At 46.6% G+C, this 26,630-nt stretch overlaps 1 protein-coding gene across 1 annotated transcript in view; it reads left to right on the forward strand.

The window, feature by feature from the left end:
- Nucleotides 1-26,630, forward strand: part of LOC148502636 (uncharacterized) — a 187,115-nt gene that overhangs the window by 80,804 nt on the left and 79,681 nt on the right. Inside the window, 4 exon segments of the mRNA XM_088449601.1 lie at nt 8,824-9,015; nt 9,157-9,280; nt 9,398-9,495; nt 24,731-25,409. Coding sequence (XP_088305727.1) covers nt 8,824-9,015; nt 9,157-9,280; nt 9,398-9,495; nt 24,731-25,409 — 1,093 coding nt within the window.

Genomic DNA, 26,630 nt, shown 5'->3' on the forward strand with positions numbered 1-26,630 from the left:
CAGGGGGAGCAGCCTGTGGTGTCCTGTTATTACTATTATTATACAGGGGGAGCTGCCTGTGGTGTCCTGTTATTATTATACAGGGGGAGCAGCCTGTGGTGCCCTGTTATTACTGTTATTATACAGGGGGAGCAGCCTGTGGTGTCCTGCTAATACTATTATTATACAGGGGGAGCAGCCTGTGGTGTCCTGTTATTACTATTATAATACAGGGGGAGCAGCCTGTGTTGTCTTGTTATTACTGTTATTATACAGGGGGAGCAGCCTGTGGTGTCCTGTTATTACTATTATTATACAGGGAGAGCAGCCTGTGGTGTCCTGTTATTACTATTATTATTATTATACAGGGGGAGCAGCCTGTGGTGTCCTGTTACTATTATTATACAGGGGGAGTAGCCTGTGGTGTCCTGTTGTTACTATTATTATACAGGGGGAGCAGCCTGTGGTGTCCTGTTATTACTATTATTATACAGGGGGAGCAGACTGTGGTGTCCTGTTATTACTGTTATTATACAGGGGAGCAGCCTGTGGTGTCCTGCTAATACTATTATACAGGGGGAGCAGCCTGTGGTGTCCTGTTATTACTATTATTATACAGGGGGAGCAGCCTGTGGTGTCCTGTTATTACTATTATTATACAGGGGGAGCTGCCTGTGGTGTCCTGTTATTATTATACAGGGGGAGCAGCCTGTGGTGCCCTGTTATTACTGTTATTATACAGGGGGAGCAGCCTGTGGTGTCCTGCTAATACTATTATTATACAGGGGGAGCAGCCTGTGGTGTCCTGTTATTACTATTATAATACAGGGGGAGCAGCCTGTGTTGTCTTGTTATTACTGTTATTATACAGGGGGAGCAGCCTGTGGTGTCCTGCTAATACTATTATTATACAGGGGGAGCAGCCTGTGGTGTCCTGTTATTACTATTATTATACAGGGGGAGCAGCCTGTGGTGTCCTGTTATTACTATTATTATACAGGGGAGCAGCCTGTGGTGTCCTGTTATTACTATTATTATTATACAGGGGGAGCAGCCTGTGGTGTCCTGTTATTACTATTATAATTGTACAGGAGGAGCAGCCTGTGGTGTCCTGTTATTACTATTATTATTGTACAAGGGGAGCAGCCTGTGGTGTCCTGTTATTACTATTATTATACAGGGGGAGCAGCCTGTGGTGTCCTGTTACTATTATTATACAGGGTGCAGCCTGTAGTGTCCTGTTATTACTATTATTATACAGGGGGAGCAGCCTGTGGTGTCCTGTTATTACTATTATTATTATACAGGGGGAGCAGCCTGTAGTGTCCTGTTATTACTATTATTATACAGGGGGAGCAGCCTGTGGTGTCCTGTTATTACTATTATTATTATACAGGGGGAGCAGCCTGTAGTGTCCTGTTATTACTAATATTATACAGGGGGAGCAGCCTGTGGTGTCCTGTTATTACTATTATTATACAGGGGGAGCAGCCTGTGGTGTCCTGTTATTACTATTATTATACAGGGGAGCAGCCTGTGGTGTCCTGTTATTACTATTATTATTATACAGGGGGAGCAGCCTGTGTTGTCCTGTTATTACTGTTATTATACAGGGGGAGCAGCCTGTGGTGTCCTGCTAATACTATTATTATACAGGGGGAGCAGCCTGTGGTGTCCTGTTATTACTATTATTATACAGGGGGAGCAGCCTGTGGTGTCCTGTTATTACTATTATTATACAGGGGAGCAGCCTGTGGTGTCCTGTTATTACTATTATTATTATACAGGGGGAGCAGCCTGTGGTGTCCTGTTATTACTATTATTATTGTACAGGAGGAGCAGCCTGTGGTGTCCTGTTATATTACTATTATTATTGTACAGGGAGAGCACCCTGTGGTGTCCTGTTATTACTATTATTATACAGGGGGAGCAGCCTGTGGTGTCCTGTTATTACTATTATTATACAGGGAGCAGCATGTGGTGTCCTGATATTACTTTTATTATACAGAGGGAGCAGCCTGTGGTGTCCTGTTACTATTATTATACAGGGGGAGCAGCCTGTGGTGTCCTGTTATTACTATTATTATACAGGGGGAGCAGCCTGTAGTGTCCTGTTATTACTAATATTATACAGGGGGAGCAGCCTGTGGTGTCCTGTTATTACTATTATACAGGGGGAGCAGCCTGTGGTGTCCTGTTATTACTATTATTATACAGGGGGAGCTGCCTGTGGTGTCCTGTTATTATTATACAGGGGGAGCAGCCTGTGGTGTCCTGTTATTACTATTATTATACAGGGGGAGCAGCCTTTGGTGTCCTGTTATTACTATTAATATACAGGGGGAGCAGCCTGTGGTGTCCTGTTATTATTATTATACAGGGGGAGCAGCCTGTGGTGTCCTGTTATCACTATTATTATACAGGGGGAGCAGCCTGTGGTGTCCTGTTATTACTATTATTATACAGGGGAGCAGCCTGTGGTGTCCTGTTATTGCTATAATTATTATACAGGGGGAGCAGCCTGTGGTGTCCTGTTATTACTATTATTATTGTACAGGAGGAGCAGCCTGTGGTGTCCTGTTATTACTATTATTATTGTACAGGGGGAGCAGCCTGTGGTGTCCTGTTATTACTATTATTATACAGGGGGAGCAGCCTGTGGTGTCCTGTTACTATTATTATACAGGGAGCAGCCTGTGGTGTCCTGTTATTACTATTATTATACAGGGGGAGCAGCCTGTGGTGTCCTGTTACTATTATTATACAGGGGGAGCAGCCTGTGGTGTCCTGTTATTACTATTATTATTATACAGGGGGAGCAGCCTGTAGTGTCCTGTTATTACTTATATTATACAGGGGGAGCAGCCTGTGGTGTCCTGTTATTACTATTATACAGGGGGAGCAGCCTGTGGTGTCCTGTTATTACTATTATTATACAGGGGGAGCTGCCTGTGGTGTCCTGTTATTATTATAAAAGGGGAGCAGCCTGTGGTGTCCTGTTATTACTATTATTATACAGGGGGAGCAGCCTCTGGTGTCCTGTTATTACTATTATTATACAGGGGGAGCAGCCTGTGGTGTCCTGTTATTACTATTATTATACAGGGGGAGCTTCCTGTGGTGTCCTGTTATTATTATACAGGGGGAGCAGCCTGTGGTGTCCTGTTATTACTATTATTATACAGGGGGAGCAGCCTCTGGTGTCCTGTTATTACTATTATTATACAGGGGGAGCAGCCTGTGGTGTCCTGATATTATTATTATACAGGGTGAGCAGCCTGTGGTGTCCTGTTATCACTATTATTATACAGGGGGAGCAGCCTGTGGTGTCCTGTTATTACTATTATTATACAGGGGAGCAGCCTGTGGTGTCCTGTTATTGCTATAATTATTATACAGGGGGAGCAGCCTGTGGTGTCCTGTTATTACTATTATTATTGTACAGGAGGAGCAGCCTGTGGTGTCCTGTTATTACTATTATTATTGTACAGGGGGAGCAGCCTGTGGTGTCCTGTTATTACTATTATTATACAGGGGGAGCAGCCTGTGGTGTCCTGTTACTATTATTATACAGGGAGCAGCCTGTGGTGTCCTGTTATTACTATTATTATACAGGGGGAGCAGCCTGTGGTGTCCTGTTACTATTATTATACAGGGGGAGCAGCATGTGGTGTCCTGTTATTACTATTATTATACAGGGGGAGCAGCCTGTGGTGTCCTGTTATTACTAATATTATACAGGGGGAGCAGCCTGTGGTGTCCTGTTATTACTATTATTATACAGGGGGAGCAGCCTGTGGTGTCCTGTTATTACTATTATTATACAGGGGAGCAGCCTGTGGTGTCCTGTTATTACTATTATTATTATACAGGGGGAGCAGCCTGTGTTGTCCTGTTATTACTGTTATTATACAGGGGGAGCAGCCTGTGGTGTCCTGCTAATACTATTATTATACAGGGGGAGCAGCCTGTGGTGTCCTGTTATTACTATTATTATACAGGGGGAGCAGTCTCTGGTGTCCTGTTATTACTATTATTATACAGGGGAGCAGCCTGTGGTGTCCTGTTATTACTATTATTATACAGGGGGAGCAGCCTGTGGTGTCCTGTTATTACTATTATTGTACAGGAGGAGCAGCCTGTGGTGTCCTGTTATTACTATTATTATACAGGGGGAGCAGCCTGTGGTGTCCTGTTACTATTATTATACAGGGAGCAGCCTGTGGTGTCCTGTTATTACTATTATTATACAGGGGGAGCAGCCTGTGGTATCCTGTTATTACTATTATTATTATACAGGGGGAGCAGCCTGTAGTGTCCTGTTATTTCTAATATTATACAGGGGGAGCAGCCTGTGGTGTCCTGTTATTACTATTATTATACAGGGGGAGCAGCCTGTGGTGTCCTGTTATTACTATTATTATACAGGGGGAGCTGCCTGTGGTGTCCTGTTATTATTATACAGGGGGAGCAGCCTGTGGTGTCCTGTTATTACTATTATTATACAGGGGGAGCAGCCTCTGGTATCCTGTTATTACTATTATTATACAGGGGGAGCAGCCTGTGGTGTCCTGTTATTATTATCATACAGGGGGAGCAGCCTGTGGTGTCCTGTTATTACTATTATTATACAGGGGGAGCAGCCTGTGGTGTCATATTACTATTATTATACAGGTGGAGCAGCCTGTGGTGTCCTGTTATTACTATTATTATACAGGGGGAGCAGCCTGTGGTGTCCTGTTATTATTATTATACAGGGCGTCCTGTTATTATTATTATACAGGGGGAGCAGCCTGTGGTGTCTTGTTATTACTATTATACAGGGGGAGCAGCCTGTGGTGTCCTGTTATTACTATTATTATACAGAGGGAGCAGCCTGTGGTGTCCTGTTATTACTATTATTATACAGGGGGAGCAGCCTGTGGTGTCCTGTTACTATTATTGTACAGAGGGAGCAGCCTGTGGTGTCCTGTTATTACTATTATTATACAGGGGGAGCAGCCTGTAGTGTCCTGTTATTACTAATATACAGGGGGAGCAGCCTGTGGTGTCCTGTTATTACTATTATTATACAGGGGGAGCAGCCTGTGGTGTCCTGTTATTACTATTATTATACAGGGGGAGCAGCCTGTAGTGTCCTGTTATTATACAAGGGGAGCAGCCTGTGGTGTCCTGTTATTACTATTATTATTATTATTATACAGGGGGAGCAGCCTGTAGTGTCCTGTTATTACTATTATTTTACAAGGGGAGCAGCCTGTGGTGTCCTGTTATTACTATTATTATACAGGGGGAGCAGCCTGTGGTGTCCTGTTATTACTATTATTATACAGGGGGAGCAGCCTGTGGTGTCTTGTTATTACTATTATTATACAGGGGGAGCAGCCTGTGGTGTCCTGTTATTACTATTATTATTATTATTATAATACAGGGGGAGCAGTCTGTAGTGTCCTGTTATTACTATTATTATACAGGGGGAGCAGCCTGTGGTGTCCTGTTATTACTATTATTATACAGGGGGAGCAGCCTGTGGTGTCCTGTTATTAGTTTTATTATACAGGGGAAGCAGCCTGGGGTGTCCTGTTACTATTATTATACAGGGGAAGCAGCCTGTGGTGTCCTGTTATTATTATAATTATACAGGGGGAACAGCCTGTGGTGTCCTATTATTATACAAGGGTAGCAGCCTGTGGTGTCCTGTTACTATTATTATACAGGAGGAGCAGCCTGTAGTGTCCTGTTATTACTTATATTATACAGGGGGAGCAGCCTGTGGTGTCCTGTTATTACTATTATACAGGGGGAGCAGCCTGTGGTGTCCTGTTATTACTATTATTATACAGGGGGAGCTGCCTGTGGTGTCCTGTTATTATTATAAAAGGGGAGCAGCCTGTGGTGTCCTGTTATTACTATTATTATACAGGGGGAGCAGCCTCTGGTGTCCTGTTATTACTATTATTATACAGGGGGAGCAGCCTGTGGTGTCCTGTTATTACTATTATTATACAGGGGGAGCTGCCTGTGGTGTCCTGTTATTATTATACAGGGGGAGCAGCCTGTGGTGTCCTGTTATTACTATTATTATACAGGGGGAGCAGCCTCTGGTGTCCTGTTATTACTATTATTATACAGGGGGAGCAGCCTGTGGTGTCCTGTTATTATTATTATACAGGGGGAGCAGCCTGTGGTGTCCTGTTATCACTATTATTATACAGGGGGAGCAGCCTGTGGTGTCCTGTTGTTACTATTATTATACAGGGGGAGCAGCCTGTAGTGTCCTGTTATTATACAAGGGGAGCAGCCTGTGGTGTCCTGTTATTACTATTATTATTATTATTATTATACAGGGGGAGCAGCCTGTAGTGTCCTGTTATTACTATTATTTTACAAGGGGAGCAGCCTGTGGTGTCCTGTTATTACTATTATTATACAGGGGGAGCAGCCTGTGGTGTCCTGTTATTACTATTATTATACAGGGGGAGCTGCCTGTGGTGTCCTTTTACTATTATTATACAGGGGGAGCAGCCTGTGGTGTCCTGTTATTACTATTATTATACAGGGGGAGCAGCCTGTGGTGTCTTGTTATTACTATTATTATACAGGGGGAGCAGCCTGTGGTGTCCTGTTACTATTATTATACAGGGGGAGCAGCATGTGGTGTCCTGTTATTACTATTATTATTATTATTATTATTATTATAATACAGGGGGAGCAGTCTGTAGTGTCCTGTTATTACTATTATTATACAGGGGGAGCAGCCTGTGGTGTCCTGTTATTACTATTATTATACAGGGGGAGCTGCCTGTGGTGTCCTGTTATTAGTTTTATTATACAGGGGAAGCAGCCTGTGGTGTCCTGTTACTATTATTATACAGGGGAAGCAGCCTGTGGTGTCCTGTTATTATTATAATTATACAGGGGGAACAGCCTGTGGTGTCCTATTATTATACAAGGGTAGCAGCCTGTGGTGTCCTGTTACTATTATTATACAGGTGGAGCAGCCTGTGGTGTCCTGTTATTATTATTATACAGGGAGAGCAGCCTCTGGTGTCCTGTTATTAATATAATTGTTATTATACAGGGGGAGCAGCCTGTGGTGTCCAATTATTATTATACAGGAGAAACAGCCTGCGGTGTCCAATTATTATTATACAGGGGGAGCAGCCTGTGGTGTCCAATTATTATTATACAGGAGAAGCAGCCTGTGGTGTCCAATTATTATTATAATTATACAGGGGGAACAGCCAGTGGTGTCCTGTTATTATTATAGTTATACAGGAGGAGCAGCCTGTGGTGTCCTGTTATTATTATAATTATACAGGAGGAGCAGCCTGTGGTGTCCTGTTGTTGTTGTTGTTGTTATTATTATTATAATACAGGAAAAGCAGGCTGTGGTGTCATTATTATTATTGTACAGATTGAGCAGCCTGTGGTGTCCTGTTATTATTATTATACAGGGGGAGCAGCCTGTGGTCTCCTGTTACTATTATTATACAGGAGAAGCAGCATGTGGTGTCCTGTTATTGTTATTATTTTTATTATTATTATTGTACAGGAGGAGCAGCCTGTGGTGTCCTGTTAAAATTATTATACAGGTGGATTAGCACGTGATTTCCTTTTTATTATCATTATAGAGGGGGAGCAGCAGGTGGTGTCCTGTTATTGTTGTTGTTGTTGTTATTAATTGTTATTATTATTATTATTATTATTATATACAGGGGAGCAGCTTGTGGTGTCCTGCTACAATTATTGTACAGGTGGAGCAGCCTGTGGTGTCCTGTTATTATATAGCAGCATATACAGAGTAATAATTACACTAATGAGCTGTCAGATAAAGAAATAACACATAATAGGTATAACATGTATGTATGAGAAGTAGTCTGTATCCCGACAGTCAGAATCCTGATGCGCCCTATACCGTCTGCAGGTTCCGGACGGGTCAAAATGCTGACAACTTCAAATGGTGAGTGTTAGGGTTAGGCTGCAGGAGTGGAGGGTCAGGGTACCGGAGGGGAGGTTTATGGTAAGGCTGTGGGGGGAGAGGAGGTGGTTAGGGTTAGGCTGCGGGAGGGTGGGTTGGGTTTAGAGTTAACCTTAGGATACTTAGTGAAAATGTCGAGATTTTCAGTGTCGGGATTCCAACCATCTGGATTTTGACCATCGGGATGTTGTACCCAACCCCGTATGTACGAGGGTGGTCAATAAGTAAGGTAACAAGACCCCTGAAGTGTGTAATGTGTAATATATGTATATGTACAAGGTGACTTCATTTACACAATGAGAGGTCTTGTTACTTTATTTATTGAACCACCCTCGTATATACCAGATGATACATAACAGGAGCTGGGGAAGGATGTGTGAGAAGGACACAGACAGGCCATGTAACAAAGGGCTGCACTGAGCTGAGACTGTCTGTCAGGGCGTCTTGTTATCCTGAGCAATAGAGACTGTCTCAGAGACAGCCAGTGGCTGTGACAGTCCCCAGATCCTCAGAGTGTCACTGATTATCCCCCAGGACATGTCTCACCCCACCCTATGCTGCACACACACGGCCGGCAGGCTGGTCACACATGTAACATACATCTGAGGTGCGGTCATTTGTCATTTCATCATATGTGCAGAGTGACTGATGGGATTCTGTATTGTGTAACCCTTTGTGTGTCCCCTGGGCTGCCTGCTGTCCTATCCCTGTGTTATTAACCTCTTCTGTTCCCTTCCCCCTCCCCTGTGTTACTGACACCTCTGTACAGCTGTTATACCCCCTGTTGTGCACTGACATGACTGGGGAGGTGAGGGGATCTGGGAGTGTATGCAGTGATATTTTGTGTCTCCCCCAATACACAGGATTACACAGTAGTGAAGAAGACATCCGGTGAGCATGAGACACCCAGCAGCCGTCCCCGTATGTCAGGAGGACTGAGCAGGACTCAGAGCCCCATCACGGTGCCTCCACCTCACTCACTGATACATGAGAGACACAATGACCAGAAGATCCTGGAACTCACCAACAAGATCATTCAGCTGCTGACTGGAGAGGTGACTGCTGGGAATGGGACATTATACAGTAACACCGGGGGATGTGTCTGGGTGATGACTGGAGAGGTGACTGCTGGGAATGGGACATTATACAGTAACACCAGGGGATGTGTCTGGGTGTTGACTGTATTATTGTGTCAGGTTCCTATAAGGTGTCAGGATGTCACTGTCTATGTCTCCATGCAGGAGGGGGAGTATATAGAGGAACACAGGGGTCTGTACAAGGACGTGATGATGGAGAATCACCAGCCCCTCACATCACTTGGTAAGAGGAGACTGTCATTTATTGTACAGGAGAGATTAGGTAGGGGGGCCCCATATATACACATCACCTGATAATCACACATATACAATGTACTCAGTCACTCTGTGTCTCCTACAGATGGACCCAGTAACAGAAATACCCCAGAGAGATGTCCCCGTCCTCTTTATTCACAGGATTGTACAGAGGAGAATCACAGGATCCCACAGGAGCATCAGGTAGGTGGGGTTTGGGTCTCCTCAAATAGTAATATACGAAGAGACTTTCTATATCAGTGCTCCATGGCAGTCCCCACAAAGGGTAATGTCTATAACGAGGCTTCTCCGCATCACCTGTATCTTTTCCTGTCTAAGTCAGTTAGTGTGTATGGTCTCTGAAACAGAGGCTTCTCTCATCATTCCCAGCTGTAACAGAGGCTTACTTCTCTCATCATTCCCAGCTGTAACAGAGGCATACCTCTCTCATCATTCCCAGCTGTAACAGAGGCATACCTCTCTCATCATTCCCGGTTGTAACAGAGGCTAACCTCTCTCATCATTCCCAGCTGTAACAGAGGCTTACCTCTCTCATCGTTCCCGGTTGTAACAGAAGCTTACCTCTATCTTCGTTCCTGGCTGTAACAGAGGCTTACCTTTCTCATATTTTCTGGCTGTAACAGTGATTTACATCTCTCATCGTTCCCGGCTGTAACAGAGGCTTACCTCTCTCATTGTTCCCAGCTATAACGGAAGCTTACCTCGCTCACTGTTCCCGCTGGAACAGAGGCTTACCTCTCATTGTTCCCGGCTATAACGGAAGCTTACCTCGCTCACTGTTCCCGCTGGAACAGAGGCTTACCTCTCTCATTGTTCCCGGCTATAACGGAAGCTTACCTCTCTCACTGTTCCCGCTGGAACAGAGGCTTACCTCTCTCATTGTTCCCGCCTATAACGGAAGCTTACCTCTCTCACTGTTCCCGCTGGAACAGAGGCTTACCTCGTGGTTTACGGCTTTAACAGAGGCTTACCTCTCTCATTGTTTTTGGTTGTAGCAGAGGCTTACCTCTCTCATTATTCCCAGCGGTAACAGAGGCTTACCTCTCTTATTGTTACTGGCAATGCACCATGTTAGTTCTACAAGCTGAGGATGGGCAGTCTGATCCGCGTGCATCACTGTCGGGTGAGTGATATAACATAAAGCACCTGAACTAAACAGATCGATGGTCTGAGGATGCACACGCTCTGAGGCACATTGGTAGCACCAGGCAGGATGCAAGAAGCCGGGAACCTTGAGCTCTCTACAGTGATCCTGTTCTTGCTGCAAGGGTGTAAAAATACATGTCTAGCAGCCAGTTGGAGCCTGAGCCTGATCCCACACACTTGGAAGTCCCCCGCCCAAGGTAATTTCTTAAATTAGAGGGTGTCCATATGCTGTATCCTGATACATAGTGATTAGTGTTTCTCTTCAGCGCCCGTGCAGAGTCTTTGGGGGAGAAGATGACAAACAAGTGACCACATAATAAGCTCTGTGCAGCCTGTGATGGGAGGTTTCCTGCACACAATGAAGGAGTACTGTGTAGCACACGTAGATCCCAGGATAAGGGATGGAACCAGCCTCCAGGGCAATTTATAGAATAACTTGTATGAATGAGAGAAGCTTTTATTACTAAGGAAAATCTTTGTTACACAGGGAGGCTAGAAGAACAAGGGGGAGATGTATCAAACCGGGCTGTGGAGTCGATAAGCTAAAGTTTAGACTCTGAGGGCCAAATGTAATAGGTATAGTCTGTTTTAGTAACAGTACAAACTCGCACTTTCTCGCACTTTTAAAAAGTGCGAGTTTGTACTGAAACTCGCAAATTCAATAGCCTGCGAACTTTTCAGCTCGAGGCTACTGCATTTGCGAGTTTAGGCGAGTTAGGACTATGTAAACTGACACCTTTTAATGCGAGTAGCATTAAAAGGTGCGAGCTTTAGAGAAGCCATCACAGATCAGTGAGATCCGTGATGGCTTCTGTGTGTGTTTAAAAAAAAAAGTGCACCCCCTCCCCAAAAGCATAACCAGCCCCGGGCTTTATAAAGTAGGGGTCCCCTGAAAATTCCAAAACCAGCACCAAACTCTTTCTAGCGGGGGATTAATGCCACAGCCAGTGAAAACCTTTCACCGGTTTCCCCGGCCAAAGCATTACCCCTGACCGCTAGTCAGTCCAGGCTGGGGATCCCTGGGGAGTTGGGTACCCCCCCAATAAAGGGGTACCCCTCTCCAGGGCACCCCAGGCCCAGACTGATAGGTCGGGGCTATCCCCGGCACCCTATGGCCGTGGGTGCCGGGTTGATAGTGTTAGTGTAAAGTGTAAAAATAAAGTTTCCATATTGTCTTTAGTTGTAGAACCACAAGTACCAGCAAGCCTCCCCTGCATGCTGGTATTTGGAGAACCACAAATACCAGCATGCGGGGCATTACGGGCCCGCTGGCACTTGTAGTTCCACAACTAAAGAAATATGTAAATAAACAAACATACACCGTGAAAGTAAAATTTTAATTAAACATACATGCACACTCACATATACTCACCTAGTATCCGAAGTAATCTATAGGGGTATACCTGAAAAAAAAAATCCATACTCACCTCTCCTATGCGTCGATCACGTCCACTTGTCCAAGTAGGCAATCCAGGGGTTAAAATAAAAAAACGCAAAAAACCGATCCATGCCGGACACAGCAAAGGTATGTGTATACATACCTTCGCTCCACGTAAATGACCGTTGCACACGTGTGCCCCGTCAGTGAAGGGGCCGCCAGCCAATCAGGGAGCATCTCCATCGGAGCAGCTCCCTGATTAGCTGAATGCGGCCAGCCTGTGTGTCCCATAGACTTCTATGGTGAGAAATCCCCATTGAAGTCTATGGTGGGAACCGCTACATCGTAGCCACAAGGTTACCTCAGGTTAATCTTGCGGTTACATCACTGATACAATGTCGCGACATTGTATCATTGATGTAACCACAAGATTAACCTCAATTAATCTTGCGGTTACGATGTAGCGGCTCCCTGCATAGACTTCTATGGGGAATTCTCACCATAGAAGTCTATGGGAGACGCAGGCTGACCGCATTCAGCCAATCAGGGAGCTGTTCCGACGGAGATGCTCCCTGATTGGCTGGCGGCTCCTTAATACAGAACCTCCTACAACCTTCACTAAGAACAGCCACAATATCCCAGTTCCTTCAGGACAGAAGAGCAAAGGCTTTTCCATGTAGGAGGACATCAGGATCCTTGTCACAACTCTCGGATGGATTATGGATGCGGCCTGTATTTAGGGAGTTGGCTAGACCTATGCCTGAGACACGGAGTCTAATTTGCTGGCGGTGTTCACCAGGGACCCTCGCAAGAAGGTATAGACTTGGATGCGTCCGACACACAGGTCGCGGCCCTCAGGCCTCAGGATAGGTTCCCTTATACAGGTGCTGGTGAACTCTGGACGTAGTGGAGGAGACATATAGCTTAGTCGACGGGCTGGTCAGAACCAAACGGACTAGACGGTACCAGGGAGCAGGTGTAAACAGGTCACAGGAGATAGCCGAAGTCAAAACCAGATATCAGATGCAGTACCAGGGGTCAGGCGAAATCAGGGTCACAAAACGAAGCCAAGGTCAGGAACAGGTCACGCAGTATCACAGGAACGCTGGAGTATGGGAAATGAGCCTATACTTTGGCACCTATGTGCTGCCAGAGACTCCCTCTTATAGGGAGGACTCGAATTCTCGCACCAAATGTGATTAGCGTTTGGCGCACCTGCCCCTTTAAATCTAGAACAGGACAGCACGCATGCTCCTAGGAGAGCTGCGGCCACCTGTCACAGCCGCCGGGGGGAGCCGGAAGCATCGGCAGCGGGCGTCCTGGACTCCTCATCCGCTGCCTGACAGACCAGGGTCACCGGACCCGGTAAGTGCACCCTGGAGTCCGGCGCACTGTGACATTACCCCCTCCTCTAGGGGTGGGCACTGAACACCTCACAAATGGTTTATCAGGAAACTTTTGATGGAATTTCTGAAGTAATAGAGGTGCATGAATGTCTGAAGCCTTGACCCAACAACGTTGCTCCGGACCATACCCCTTCCAATCAACCAAGTACTGAACAGATCCCCTCGACATTCTGGAGTCCAAGATCTGTTTTACCTCATACTCCTCCTGATGGTCCACCGAAATTGTAGAAGGGGAACTGCGAGGCACTGAGAAACGATTACGCACCAGGGGTTTTAGAAGGGATACATGAAATACGTTAGGTATCCTAAGTGTACCAGGTAATTTTAAACAAAATGCCACTGGATTAATCACCTGAAGAATCTGGAAAGTACCTGGCAGCAAACTTCATAGTGGGAACTTTCAATTTCAGGTGCCTGGTTGACAGCCAGACTTTATCACCAGGATTTAACAACGCACCCCGCCTCTTTTCCGGGACCAGGTGGAGAGTGCAGAGGAATCTTGTGCTGAGCACAAATTTGACAGGCTGCCACAAAATCCTTAACATCTTGACTCGGCTAGGGTTTCTCGGCATGGTAGTCACTGGGTATTACCTGTGAGGTCATTATGGCGGGGGGTCTCTGGCAGTGGTGCTGGTGTTTGGTGAGGGGCATTGGCTGCGCGTGGTTCTGTAGGGGAACATTGTCACTAGGCCTGGTGAGGTCTGACGATGTTTCTGTTCCGTTGGCATAGGCGCCACCATCTTGCCTGCGGCCATGTTATTCCAGCTGTCCAATCCTGGTAGGTCATGTGCTCATTCCAGCCAGTCACAGCGCTGCACTGAGTATTTAGGAAGGTCCAGAGCCTTCCTTCCTTTGCCAGTGCAACGTGTTTCTCAGCTGCGGCTGAGAGAGAGTACCTGTGCCTTACCTGCCTGTCTGTTTACGCTACTAGCCTGAACCTTGCCTGCTCCAACCTGCTGGACTTACCCTGCACCCTCCACATACCTTTTCACCTGCCTGAGTACCTGAACCTGCTGTTCCCTGCACCTTGCCTCCCTTCACTCCCAGCTGGGCTTCATTACCTCAGCCTGCATTTGTTACAGCTCACCATACCTGCACTCGTTACAGCTCATCATTCCTGCATTCAGTTACAGCTCATCATACCTGCATTCTGTTACAGCTCATCATTCCTGCATTCAGTTACAGCTCATCATACCTGCATTCTGTTACAGCTCATCATACCTGCATTCTGTTACAGCTCATCATTCCTGCATTCAGTTACAGCTCATCATACCTGCATTCTGTTACAGCTCATCATACCTGCATTCGTTACAGCTCATCATATTTGTTTACTGGACTGTTCCTGCCTGTCACTATCTGGACATTTCCCATTAACCCCCACTACAGTTATCAAGTGCACTTTAGTGCTATACCTGGACTTTTTATTTGCCATTCCCATGTCTTCTAAGCCACTTATTAAAAACTCCACTTTTTCATTCAAGTCTGCTTCTGTGTCTGCTCTTATCACCACCCTGGGTCCACAACAAATTCAGAACCTCACAGTTTGCACTGGCCCCATGGATCCGGCCATGGAACAGGAGTCTGGAGTGGATTTATTTAGTTGTATTGCTGGTCGTTTAGAAAACCTGGAAGCTATGCAACATCAAATGGCCCAGTTCCTACAGTAGACGTCTAAACGACAAGATAATCTGCAAACCTCATTAAACATCCCTGGGGTATCAGCCACTACACCCCCTCCTGTGCCTGGTAATACAGGGACCAGGGTATCCCCTCGTCTACATCTACCCATGCCAAGCAAATTTGACAGCAATCCTAAGCTCTGTCATGGTCTTTTAAATCAGTGTGATATACACTTTACGTTACAGCCTGATAACTTCCCCACCGCTAGAACCAAAGTGGCTTATATCGTGTCCTTGCTGACCGGCTCGGCTCTGGATTTGGGCCTCCCCACTCTGGGAGTGTTCAGACTCGCAGCTGGATAACTATACAGACTTTGTATCTTCATTCAGGAGGATTTTCGATGAACCTGGATGCACAGTGTCAGCATCGTCCAGCATCATGACCCTGAGACAAGGAACCCGTCCTGTCAGCCAATATGCCGTACAGTTTCAAATCTTGGGATCAGAGCTTAAGTGGAATGAGGAGGCCCTCACCTCAGCCTTTTGGCATGGCCTTTCCGACCGATTAAATGATGATCTGATTACCCGTGAGCTCCCTACCAACTTGAATGATATGATCTCACTCTGCAACAAAATTGACCTACGCTTCAGAGAACGTCAGGCTGAAAAGCACAGAAGTGACCGGCAAAGATCATTTACGTTTCCCTTGCCTACCCGTCCACCCCATCCTCCTATAGATGAGGAGCCCATGCAGGTGAACCAAACCCATCTCTCCAAGGAGGAACGTCAGAGAAGGATGCTAAAAAACCTCTGTCTGTACTGCGGAGATTCGGGTCACCTGGTGGCCTCCTGGAAGTCGGGAAACGCCCGTTCCTAACTGACCTCGGGGACATCAAGTTAGGAGTTATGTGCCCGTCCCCAAATACTGAAGAATTCAAGAATTCCTTAGCTTTGGATCTCAAGCCCAAACCTGTCTTCGTCTCTGCTCTATTAGACTCTGGAGCAGCTGGAAACTTCATGACTTCCAGCCTAGTTGATAAACTACAGATTCCTTGTTCATCTCTCAAGCACGCAATCTCCCTGACTTCTGTAGATGGACGTCCTCTAGCTAAAGGAGTGGTCACCAAGGAAACTCAACCCGTATTAGTTCGTGTTGGGGAACTCCACTCAGAGTCTTTAAAGTTCTTAGTGATACCAGAGGCTTCTCAAGAAATCATCTTAGGACTTCCCTGGTTACACCAACAAAATCCCAGGATAGACTGGTGTTCAATGCAGATTCTTTCATGGGGAACTGACTGTCAGAAATCCTGTCTTCCCAAAATACTACCTGTAAGAAAGACAGCTTCGTTACCATCTCCAGCTATACCCGAGGAGTACCAGATGTTCTCTGATGTTTTTTCAGAGCAACAGGCGAACTTCTTACCTCCCCACAGAGAATGGGACTGTCCTATCGAGCTGCTGCCTGACAAGATGCCACCCCGTGGTCGCACCTACCCTCTATCAGTGCCTGAGACTCAAGCCATGTCAGAGTGCATCCAGGACAACCTAGCAAAGGGGTTTATTCGACCTTCCATCTCTCCCGCTGAAGCCAGCTTCTTTTTCGTTGGCAAGAAAGACGGAGGCCTAAGACCTTGTATAGATTACTGGGGCCTCAATGATATAACAATTAAGAATTGGTATCCTCTTCCCCTGATCACAGAATTGTTTGACAGAGTTAAAGGGTCCATCATATTCTCAAAGCTGGATCTGAGAGGGGCTTATAATCTCATCCGCATTCGTGCTGGCGATGAATGGAAAACCGCCTTTAATACTCGAGATGGACACTTTGAATACCTTGTGATTCCCTTTGGGTTGTGCAATGCCCCTGCCGTGTTTCAGGGCTTTGTTAACGAGATTTTCCGGGACCTGTTGTACGTCTCGGTTGTAGTTTACCTAGACGATATATTGATTTTTTTCATCTTCTGTAACAAAACATCATGAACATGTGAAGGAAGTATTGTCCCGTCTGAGAAAGAACCACCTTTATTGCAAACTGGATAAATGTGTCTTTGGGGTTCCCAGAGTGCCATTCCTTGGTTACGTCATCTCTGGCTCCAGTCTAGAAATGGACCCCAAGAAGGTGCAGGCGATTTTGGATTGGTCCCGTCCTCAAACTTTGAAAGCCATCCAGAGATGGCTTGGGTTTGCCAACTACTATAGACGTTTCATTAAAGGATTTTCATAATTATTGGCTCCCATTACCGTGTTGACCCGAAAAGACGCTAACCCTGCCCTATGGTCACCTGAGGCAGAGACTGCCTTCCAACTTTTAAAACAGGCATTTATTTCAGCTCCAGTCTTACGACAACCAGATCTGGATAGGCTGTTTCTAGTGGAAGTGGATGCATCATCTGAGGCCGTGGGTGCAGTTCTTTCCCAGTCATTATATATGTCATTTTAATTCTTTATCATTTCATTAACACTTATTGATTTATCTTTACACATCTTTTCTACATACTTCACTATCACCTTTTTCCCTTTTTCGTGTGATGCCCTGGGGATGGCCCTTGGTTGGAATTTTTTTGGGGTGCCTTGCTTCTCGGATGTGAGCCCCTTAATATTAGGGACGCCAGTATAGAGGAGCCTTGACGATTGGACTGGCGCTTATTCATATATTTGCAAATATGTGTAACCAATACCTCTAAATTTCTATTATTATGTAGGATTTAAGTATTGTTTTTGCTGCAGTGTGCTGGGGGGCAAATCTCTTTTTTTCTGTGTTCAGATTAAACCCCGCCCTTTACAAGCACCTGTGTTATGCAATTAAGCTGATCTGAGCAACTACCATTTTTCTTTCCCAGTCACCACCTGGGACTCAGGAAGCAAAAGAGGAAAAATTCTTCAACGGGGTGGTACCTTCCCAGGCAGTAAGTCTATAGCACAATCCCATTCTCGGTTAGAGGGTAGCGTCTCTGCTGCTTTTTTACTGAACCCATCTCTAAAGGATTGATAAGGAACTGGAAGTTGATCTTATGGAGATACGACTGAGCTGCGAATGGCATGGTGAGGAGGCTGAACCGATGATAAACAGAACCCATGGCATTGAGAACCCCATGACAGTATTTGAGGTTCATTCCAATCTAAGACGGGAGCATGCTTGCGGAGCCAGGGGAGATCTAGAATGACTGGACTCTCGGCTGACGGGAGAATGTAGAATGTTATCAACTCTCGATGAAGAGCCCCTATTTGCATGGTGTCTTCCATCATCTCTGAGTGAATGGTAGCCGTAGGAAGTTTGTTCCCATCTACTCCGATGATGGAAAGGGGTTATTTTGGAGGCATGCTAGCAATACCCAACTCTTGGACCTTTTTTGCCGTAATGAAATTGCCATCGGCACCCGAATCTAAGAAGGCCTTGACTACTTCAGAGGAGTTTCCCATGGCCAGGGTTACGTCGATGGAAAACTGAGGAGTAACTTTGTTTTTTGGGGTGTATTTCAACGCACCTAAACTGACCACCCCTTGATCATATAGGCCTTCTCGTTTCCTGGACGCTTTGGACAGCCAGAGAGAAGATGTCCTGATTCACCACAGTATAAACAAAGCTTATTTTTGAACCTCCTTTTTCTTTCTGCAGCAGGGAGGTGAGATTTCCCAATCTGCATGGGTTCTTCTGGAGCCTCAGTAGGTGCTGTGAATCGTGGGGCCAGCTTAAAAGTGAAGCGACAAGACTGTTCTCTTTCTTGCGCCCTCTCTCTGTGGCAAAGGTCTACTCGGATACACAAGGAGATCAAGTCGTCCAAGGAAGTTGGCAACTCCCTAGATGCAAGAACATCTTTAATTTTCTACGACAGTCCCTGCATACAGTAAATGCGGCAACCAAGGCTTCATTGTTCCACCCCAACTCTGAAGCAAGGGTTCAAAACTGCACAGAATACTGTCCCGCAGATTGGTTTTTCCCTGCTTCAGCTGCAAGATGGCCGAGTCTGCGGAGGATTCTCGCCCAGGCTCATCGAAGACCTTCCGGAAGGCTCTCGGAAACTCGGCACTGTTGTTGACGAGTGGATCATTTCTTTCCCACAATGGAGAGGCCCAAGCCAATGCTTGACCTGACAACAGCGAGATCATATAAGGCACTTTTGTCCTATCTGAAGGGAAACTTGCTGTATGGACTTCAAACTGGATCGAGCACTGGTTCAGGAATCCACGACAGCCAGTCAGATCCCCATCATACTTTGTTGGATTCGGAATCCATATTGGTGCGGAAGCCCCTGCGGCTGGTGCCGTAGTAGATGGACCCGGTAATACAGGAGGTGCTTGAGCGACACCGACTTGCTGCATCAGGGTCCGTAAACACTGCATAATCTGAGCCTGGTCTTGTTGTTGCTTCTCGACTCTAGCAAGTAAGTTCTCGAGCAGGTCTCGTGGTGACAGGTTACCAGTTGCATCCATTTTTTAGGCCAGAGTATTCTGTCACAATTCTCGCATGGATTATGGATGCGGCCTGTATTTAGGGAGTTGGCTAGCCCTATGCCTGAGGCACGGAGTCTAATGTGCCAGCGGTATTCACCAGGGACCCTCGCAAGAAGGTATGGAGTTGGCTGCGTCCGACACACAGGATAGGTTCCCTTATACAGGTGCTGGCAAACTCTGGACGCAGTGGAGGAGACGTATAGCTAAGTCGACGGGGCCGGGTCAGAACCAAACGGACTAGACGGTACCAGGGAGTAGGCGTAAACATGTCACAGGGGATAGCCGAGGTCAAAACCAGATATCAGATGCAGTACCAGGGGTCAGGTAAAATCAGGGTCACAAAACGAAGACAAGGTCAGGAACAGGTCACGGAATATCACAGGAACACTGGAGTATGGGAAATGAGGCTATACTCTGGCACCTATGTGCTGCCAGAGACTCCCTCTTATAGGGTAGAACTTGAATTCTTGCGCCAAATGTGATTAGCATTTGGCACACCTGCCCCTTTATATCTAGAACAGGATGGCACGCGCGCTACCTAGGAGAGCCGCGGCCACCTGTCAGCCGCTGGGGGGAGCCGGTGACACTGGTCTGACAGGCAGCGGGCGAGGAGTCCAAGGCGCCCGCTGCCTGACAGACCAGTGTCACCGGACCCGGTAAGTGCACCCTGGAGTCCGGCGCACTGTGACAATCCTTTTGCACCATCCTCATTCTGAGGAGACTAAATAACTATGTCAGTATCAGACCATTTTCCATGGGAATAGTGAATTGGATCCTCTCTACTATCGGCCAAGAGGAACTCCTCACACCCATAGACCTGCAGGACACTTCCTCATATGTTGTAGTTTAGCACAGGAAGTGACTCAGGTGCTGGATCAGGGACACCATTACCATCTCACCGGGCTTCCTTTTGGCCTGGCAACTTCTCTATGAACCTTTACAGAAATGCTGGTGCAGAGATAAGAGATCTGGGGCCCAGGTGTGGCCACATCTATACATCATCCTGGTTGTAGGAGAATCAGAACATGTGATAGACACCAAGAACATACAGGTGATGACCTTATTGCAGAAACATGGCCGAATCGTGACCAGGATAGAAAGTCAGCTTGTTCCCTCACAGCAAATACAATGTCTGGGAGCACAAATACCATAGCGTACACAGTAACTCTGTCAGAGGAAAGGTGTCTCACACAACAGCACTTAGTGCATGATGTACGGATTCATCACTGGTCACCAATGAGGAGAGTGCTGCAATTATCGGGAATGTTCTCAGCCATAGGAATAGTTCCTTGGGCTAGATGGCACATGCACAGTCTCCAGCTGGGATTGGTTACTCTGTGGTATCACAAACAGGCTGTCATCACCTACCAGGAGATCTCTAATCTGGTGACAAGACCCAGGACTGAGGACACCGCAGTGGCGGAACTGTGGGAGACAATGGAGTCAGTTGCCGCCTGGCGCTAGCCCTGAAAGGGGCACCTCCTCCATTGTCCCCCACTCCATTGTTCCCAGTTCTATTGTCCGCCGCAGCCATTCCGTTTTCCTGCAACAGAGAGGAGCCACTGAGCTGAAGCTAATTGGCGCTCCTTCTCCGTGAGCTGTGTGATCTGGGTCGCGGTCCGCGGAGGACTTGTACCATGTGACCGTGACCCTGCCCGACTGAGGAGGGAAGTGGATAGATCCCCTTCAGTTTTGGTACCCTGAGATCAGAGATACAGTGCGGCTGGGACCAGGTGTATATACAAACTGAGCGTCGGCTGTCACTGGGGAGTGGAGAGGACTGGGAGTCAGTGCGTGAGCGTGGAGCCGGCGGCTGTCACTGGGCAGTGGATGGGAGTCAGGAAGGCAGAGCTAGCGGATAAGGATAAGCAGCAGTGGCTGAAAAACAGTAAGCTGTGCTGGGGGAGGGGAAGGGGGAGCATTCCATATTTACATTTAAAGAGCAAGATAGTGTAAATACAGCCAGATGCACCTTCAGGTTTTAAATGGGGGGTGGACTCCAACATTTACCTTGCCTCCTGGCAACTGGTACAAAGTTACGCCACTGGGACACCAGGTATGTCACTCTCAGATCCATGGGCAACACGGATGACAGATTCCAGCTCATGTAACTAATATAACACAAAGGACTTGGTCACAGAAAGAAAGGAGACTCCAGGTAAATGTACTAGAAATGAGAGCTGTATGGGATGCAGTTCAGCAATTTCATTCATAGTTACTGGGAAAGTATTTACAGAGAAGATAACAGGGATGCCAGGAATGTTACAGCCAAGGAGGCACCAGAAGCAGAACTGTGATGTTGGAAGTAGAAAAACTAATACCTTGGGCAGAAGAAAATCTTCGACCTCTTCCAGTATTCCATGTCTCAGGTACAGAGGATACAGTGGCAAATTGCCTGAGCCATAACCAGGAGAATGGTGACTGCTTCAGGAATTCTTCCAAAAAGGTTCTGTCTTCTACAGGTGGACAATATGGGAACAACCCAGAATGCCAAAATACCAGTATTCTTCTCTCAGCACAACGTTCCTAGGAGTGAGTAGATGCATGGACAAAGCCATGGAAGGTTCATCTAGCCTATATCTTTTCCTCTCATTTATCGCCAGCAGTAAGGGACTGGCCTTATATACACACACACACGGTACACGTATCATCAGTAAGTGCTTTCTTACATGCTAATTTGGTTACAGGAGAATTATATGTTGTCTCCAGGTGGTGATGAGTATCCGCCTGTCTGTAAGATCCTTTGTGGTCCCATGGGCTCTCAGTCTAGCACTGGGTACTTTAATGGAGTGATTCTGGATCTCCTCATGAGAAGGATGACACTGATGGTGGCTAATTGCAGCTGCCAGGAGAATTACAGGCACTGTGGGAATAAAGGAACCTTAGCTAATGTCTATAATTATACAGTGTCTGTAATCACCTTCCCAGCTTCTCTCCCCAGGTGCTGTCTATATATCACATTACCCAGGAGAGTTACAGGCACTATGGGAATAAAGGAACCTTATCTAATGTCTATAATTACACAGTGTCTGTAATCACCATCCCAGCTTCTGTCCCCAGGTGCTGTCTATATATCACATTACCCAGGAGAGTCTTCTACCGTCTTACCCACAGCCAGTGAGGAGCAGAGTGAGGAGACATCAGTCACTGGGCTAAGTGTGAGCGATTAATATGTGTCCTCCCAGGACAGAGTGTCCTAAGTATACAGAGTATTTATTGGTGATTCCCTAGGGACCTCAGAAAGTTTGTGCCCCATTCCCTGTAATCAGACGGATACAAGAAATGTGCACATAAGTTACCAGGGGTAACAATAGGCCCCTATACTGGGGCAGAGGTAACTTCTGGGACAAAGGAAGCTCAGCCCTCAGTGACTGAATGTAGCAGAGGCTGCTGGATGACCTCACTAGTCATTACCACTTGGATGTATTATCCTCTGCTCGGTCTCAGTGTGCGACATGTTCTCCATGTAATAAATGTATTATTATGCAGCATTTACATTTTTCTTTGTGACCATTGCTATTGTATTGTCTTGGTGCGTCCCATGGTCTGGGCTCCCAAGGAGGACTGAAGGCGAAAAACAGTGATTTATGTACCTGATAATTCCTATTCCCCTAAGCACTCCATGGTGGCCCAGTGTTCCCACCCATCTTGGTTCATATTATATATATTTCAGAGACAGTTTGTGAAGTTTCTCAAAGACACAGTGTGTCACATGACCTGGGTATAAACTTACCCATTGAAGTTCATGGGATTATTCCAGTGGCAGGAGCTGGTCCAGGTATGGCAGTGAGAAGCAAGTAACCCACACAATGTTTTGGATGCAGTGAGGAAACAAGGATATGTGTAACACTGTTCAGCAGAGTCTGGGTGGTCCTGAGGTCTGCATACTAGCAGCTATCTGGTGTAAGCTTGTCCTGCAGGTCTGATACACTAATAAGCAGTTCATTGGCCAGTGCACTAAATTGTAGCCAAGAACAGAGCCAGGTTTGGAACAACATGTAAGCAGGAGGATTAGAGCAGAGGTGAATAGTCTCACACAAGCCGGAATCAGTGTATCGGCAGCAGGAAGATCGGAGAAGAAGTGAGTAGCCACACACCAGCTGGGATCTGTAGTAGGTAGTCACACCAGCTGGGATCTGTACATTGTATCCGCAGGCAGAGCAGAGGCAAGAAATCAACACAAGGGGGGGGGACAGAGCAGAAGTGGGTAGTCAAACACCAGCTGGGATTTATACACAGTATGAGCAGGAGCAGCAGAAGATGGTAATCAAACAAGCAAGGAGTGGAATACTTTATCACCTAGCATTGTGTGCAGGAATAGCTTTGATAGCACTAGCAATCACCTAGAATCAGCTGCTAGGTCTGCCCCTACTTTACAGTGTCAGAGGATGCAGATCTAAGGGCATTAGGACTAGCAGACCACTTGCACATGCACAGATGAACTTCCATAATGCTGGGGACTCAAAATACACCTGTCACACATCTACTCAACCAAGATACTTTAACAGCTTCTCATACTGCTGAAATGGTATAGTTTACACAAAACATATGTAACATGACATGAAATGAGGAGCCGCATTATAGGCCTAAATGTGCAATTCAGAATGCAGATTCCTGATGATCAGGAATCTGTGCAGATGCCAGACCCGTTATGCGCAGGTGCAGAATGTGTCTGGGGGCCCGCATGGAGACTGCCAGCAGAATGTCATTGATTGACACTCTGCTGCGGTTTGTGGGTGGGGAGGGGGCGTCAACAGCCTCCGTTACCCAAAACTGAGTTGTGTCACCACTATTGGGGGGAGGGAAGAGGCCAGGATCTCCATAGCCTGATTGAAATTCTCTGGCCTCTTCCTCGCTGCTGCGATGGCCGGCTGCATGACTCTATTAGCAGGCCGATCGTTGCAGAGTATCTGATGCTGCATTTGACAACGCAGCTTGGATAGGTAATGCGGCAGGAGGCGTGATGCTTGCTTGCGAGCAGCTTTGCAATTCCGTCCGCCCTTATACCATCCTATTGGGTGTGTTTTTATAAACTTGTCTCTAGCTAAGTTAGATGGAACTTAACCCACTGTAAGAGCTGCCATGGAGAACATCAATGAAAAGTACTTTTCAGGTACATAACTTGCTGTTTTCTCTAACATCCACTTGGAGGACACTGGATACTATGGGGAAGAGACATCAGGAGTATGAGAGTTTCCAGTTAATATAAAGTGACCATGCTCCTGTTTCCACACTCCGTACCTCATAGTATCCAGTGTCCATCAGAGGGAGAGAAGGATTCATAATGCAAGTGCAAAAATCCAATGTTTCATTATATGACCTGTGTGCATCTAATACACCAATATTCTTCTAGATAATCTCAATCAGTGGAACTGAAATTACTAAGTATTATTTTATTATTTTTGTGGATTATTTAGAGTGAAAATCTGACTAATATGAAGGCAGAATATACAGAGGGAGAAGAAGAGACGTATGTGACTGATATGAAGGCAGAAGATATAGAGGGAGAAGAAGAGACGTATGTGACTTATATGAAAGCAGAAGATATAGACAGAGAAGAGACGTATGTGACTGATATGAAGGCAGAAGATACAGAGGGAGAAGAAGAGACGTTTGTGACTGATATGAAGGCAGAAGATACAGAGGGAGAAGAAGAGACGTATGTGACTGATATGAAGGCAGAAGATATAGAGGGAGAAGAAGAGACGTATGTGACTTATATGAAAGCAGAAGATATAGACAGAGAAGAGACGTATGTGACTGATATGAAGGCAGAAGATACAGAGGGAGAAGAAGAGACGTTTGTGACTGATATGAAGGCAGAAGATACAGAGGGAGAAGAAGAGACGTATGTGACTGATATGAAGGCAGAAGATATAGAGGGAGAAGAAGAGACGTATGTGACTGATATGAAAGCAGAAGATCCAGAGGGAAAAGAAGAGACATATGTGACTGATATGAAGGTAGAAGATATAGAGGGAGAAGAAGAGATGTATGTGACTAATATAAAGGTAGAAGATATAGAGGGAGAAGAGACTTATGTGATGGGTGATCAGCAGTGTAAGGAGGAGGAAATCCCTACAGATATCAGCACAGGTGAGTAGTAAACACTAATTACAAAAGAGTATCAAATATTCTCTCCATACACCATGATGACAGTGTTCATCTTAATGTTAACCAGTGTCTTTTATATGTGGAGTGTTTGTTTGTACTCTCTATGTGGCTTTGCTTCCCCAGTTCAAAATATACTTCTATGCTAATCATTCAGTATGTACGATAATCTCTTTCTACACCCTCTTCTGCCCCTATTAGACTCCTGCTCTCCTCCTCACATCATGTCACTGTGTGTTACCAGCCCAGAGATCTGACCAGTCTCCTTCCCACACTCTCTGGTATATCTCATACATCAGGAGCCATCAATCCCTATTATACTCCTGCTCTCCCCCTCACATCATGTAACTGTGTGTTTCCAGCCCAGAGATTTGACCAGTCTCCTCCCCACACTCTCTGGTGTATCTCTTACATCAGGAGCCATCAGCCCCTATTATACTCCTGCTCTCCCCCTCACATACTGTCACTGTGTGTTACCAGCCCAGAGATCTGACCAGTCTCCTCCTCACACTCTCTGGTGTATCTCATACATCAGTGTAGGGGACGTAGCTATAATGATTAAATCACTGGTCAGTGTGATGAAACCCCATGTAACATAATCCTACTGACTTGCTTCTGTTCCCTGCTCTGCCTTTCTGCTTTTTTTCCTCTTTCTGCTGTTGCCCATCTGTGCTCTTCACCATTCTCCTACCCGTCCTGCTGCCTTTCCTCCTCTATGCCCTGCGCCATTCCCCTACCCTGTCCTGCTGCCTGCCCCGCACAGTGCCATGCGCCATTCCCCTATCCTGTCCTGATGCCTCCCTCGCTCTGTGCACTCCACCATTCCCTACCCTGTCCTACTGCCTCCCCCCTCTGTGCCCTGCACCATTCCCTTACCCTGTCCTGCTGCCTCCCATGCTCTATGCCCTTCACCATTCCCCTACCCTGTCCTGCTGCCTCCCCTGCTCTGTGCCCTGCACCATTCCCCTACCCTGTCCTGCTGCCTCCCTGCTCTGTGCCCTGCACCATTCCCCTACTCTCTCCTGCTGCCTCCCCCGCTCTGTGCCCTGCACCATTCCCCTACCCTGTCCTGCTGCCTCCCCAGCTGTGCCCTGCACCATTCCCCTACCCTGTCCTGCTGCCTCCCTGCTCTGTGCCCTGCACCATTCCCCTACTCTCTCCTGCTGCCTCCCCCGTTCTGTGCCCTGCACCATTCCCCTACCCTAT

The sequence above is a fragment of the Taudactylus pleione genome, unplaced genomic scaffold (genome assembly GCF_031769625.1).
Source record: "Taudactylus pleione unplaced genomic scaffold, aTauple2 ptg000488l, whole genome shotgun sequence".
Taxonomy (NCBI): Eukaryota; Metazoa; Chordata; class Amphibia; order Anura; family Myobatrachidae; genus Taudactylus; species Taudactylus pleione.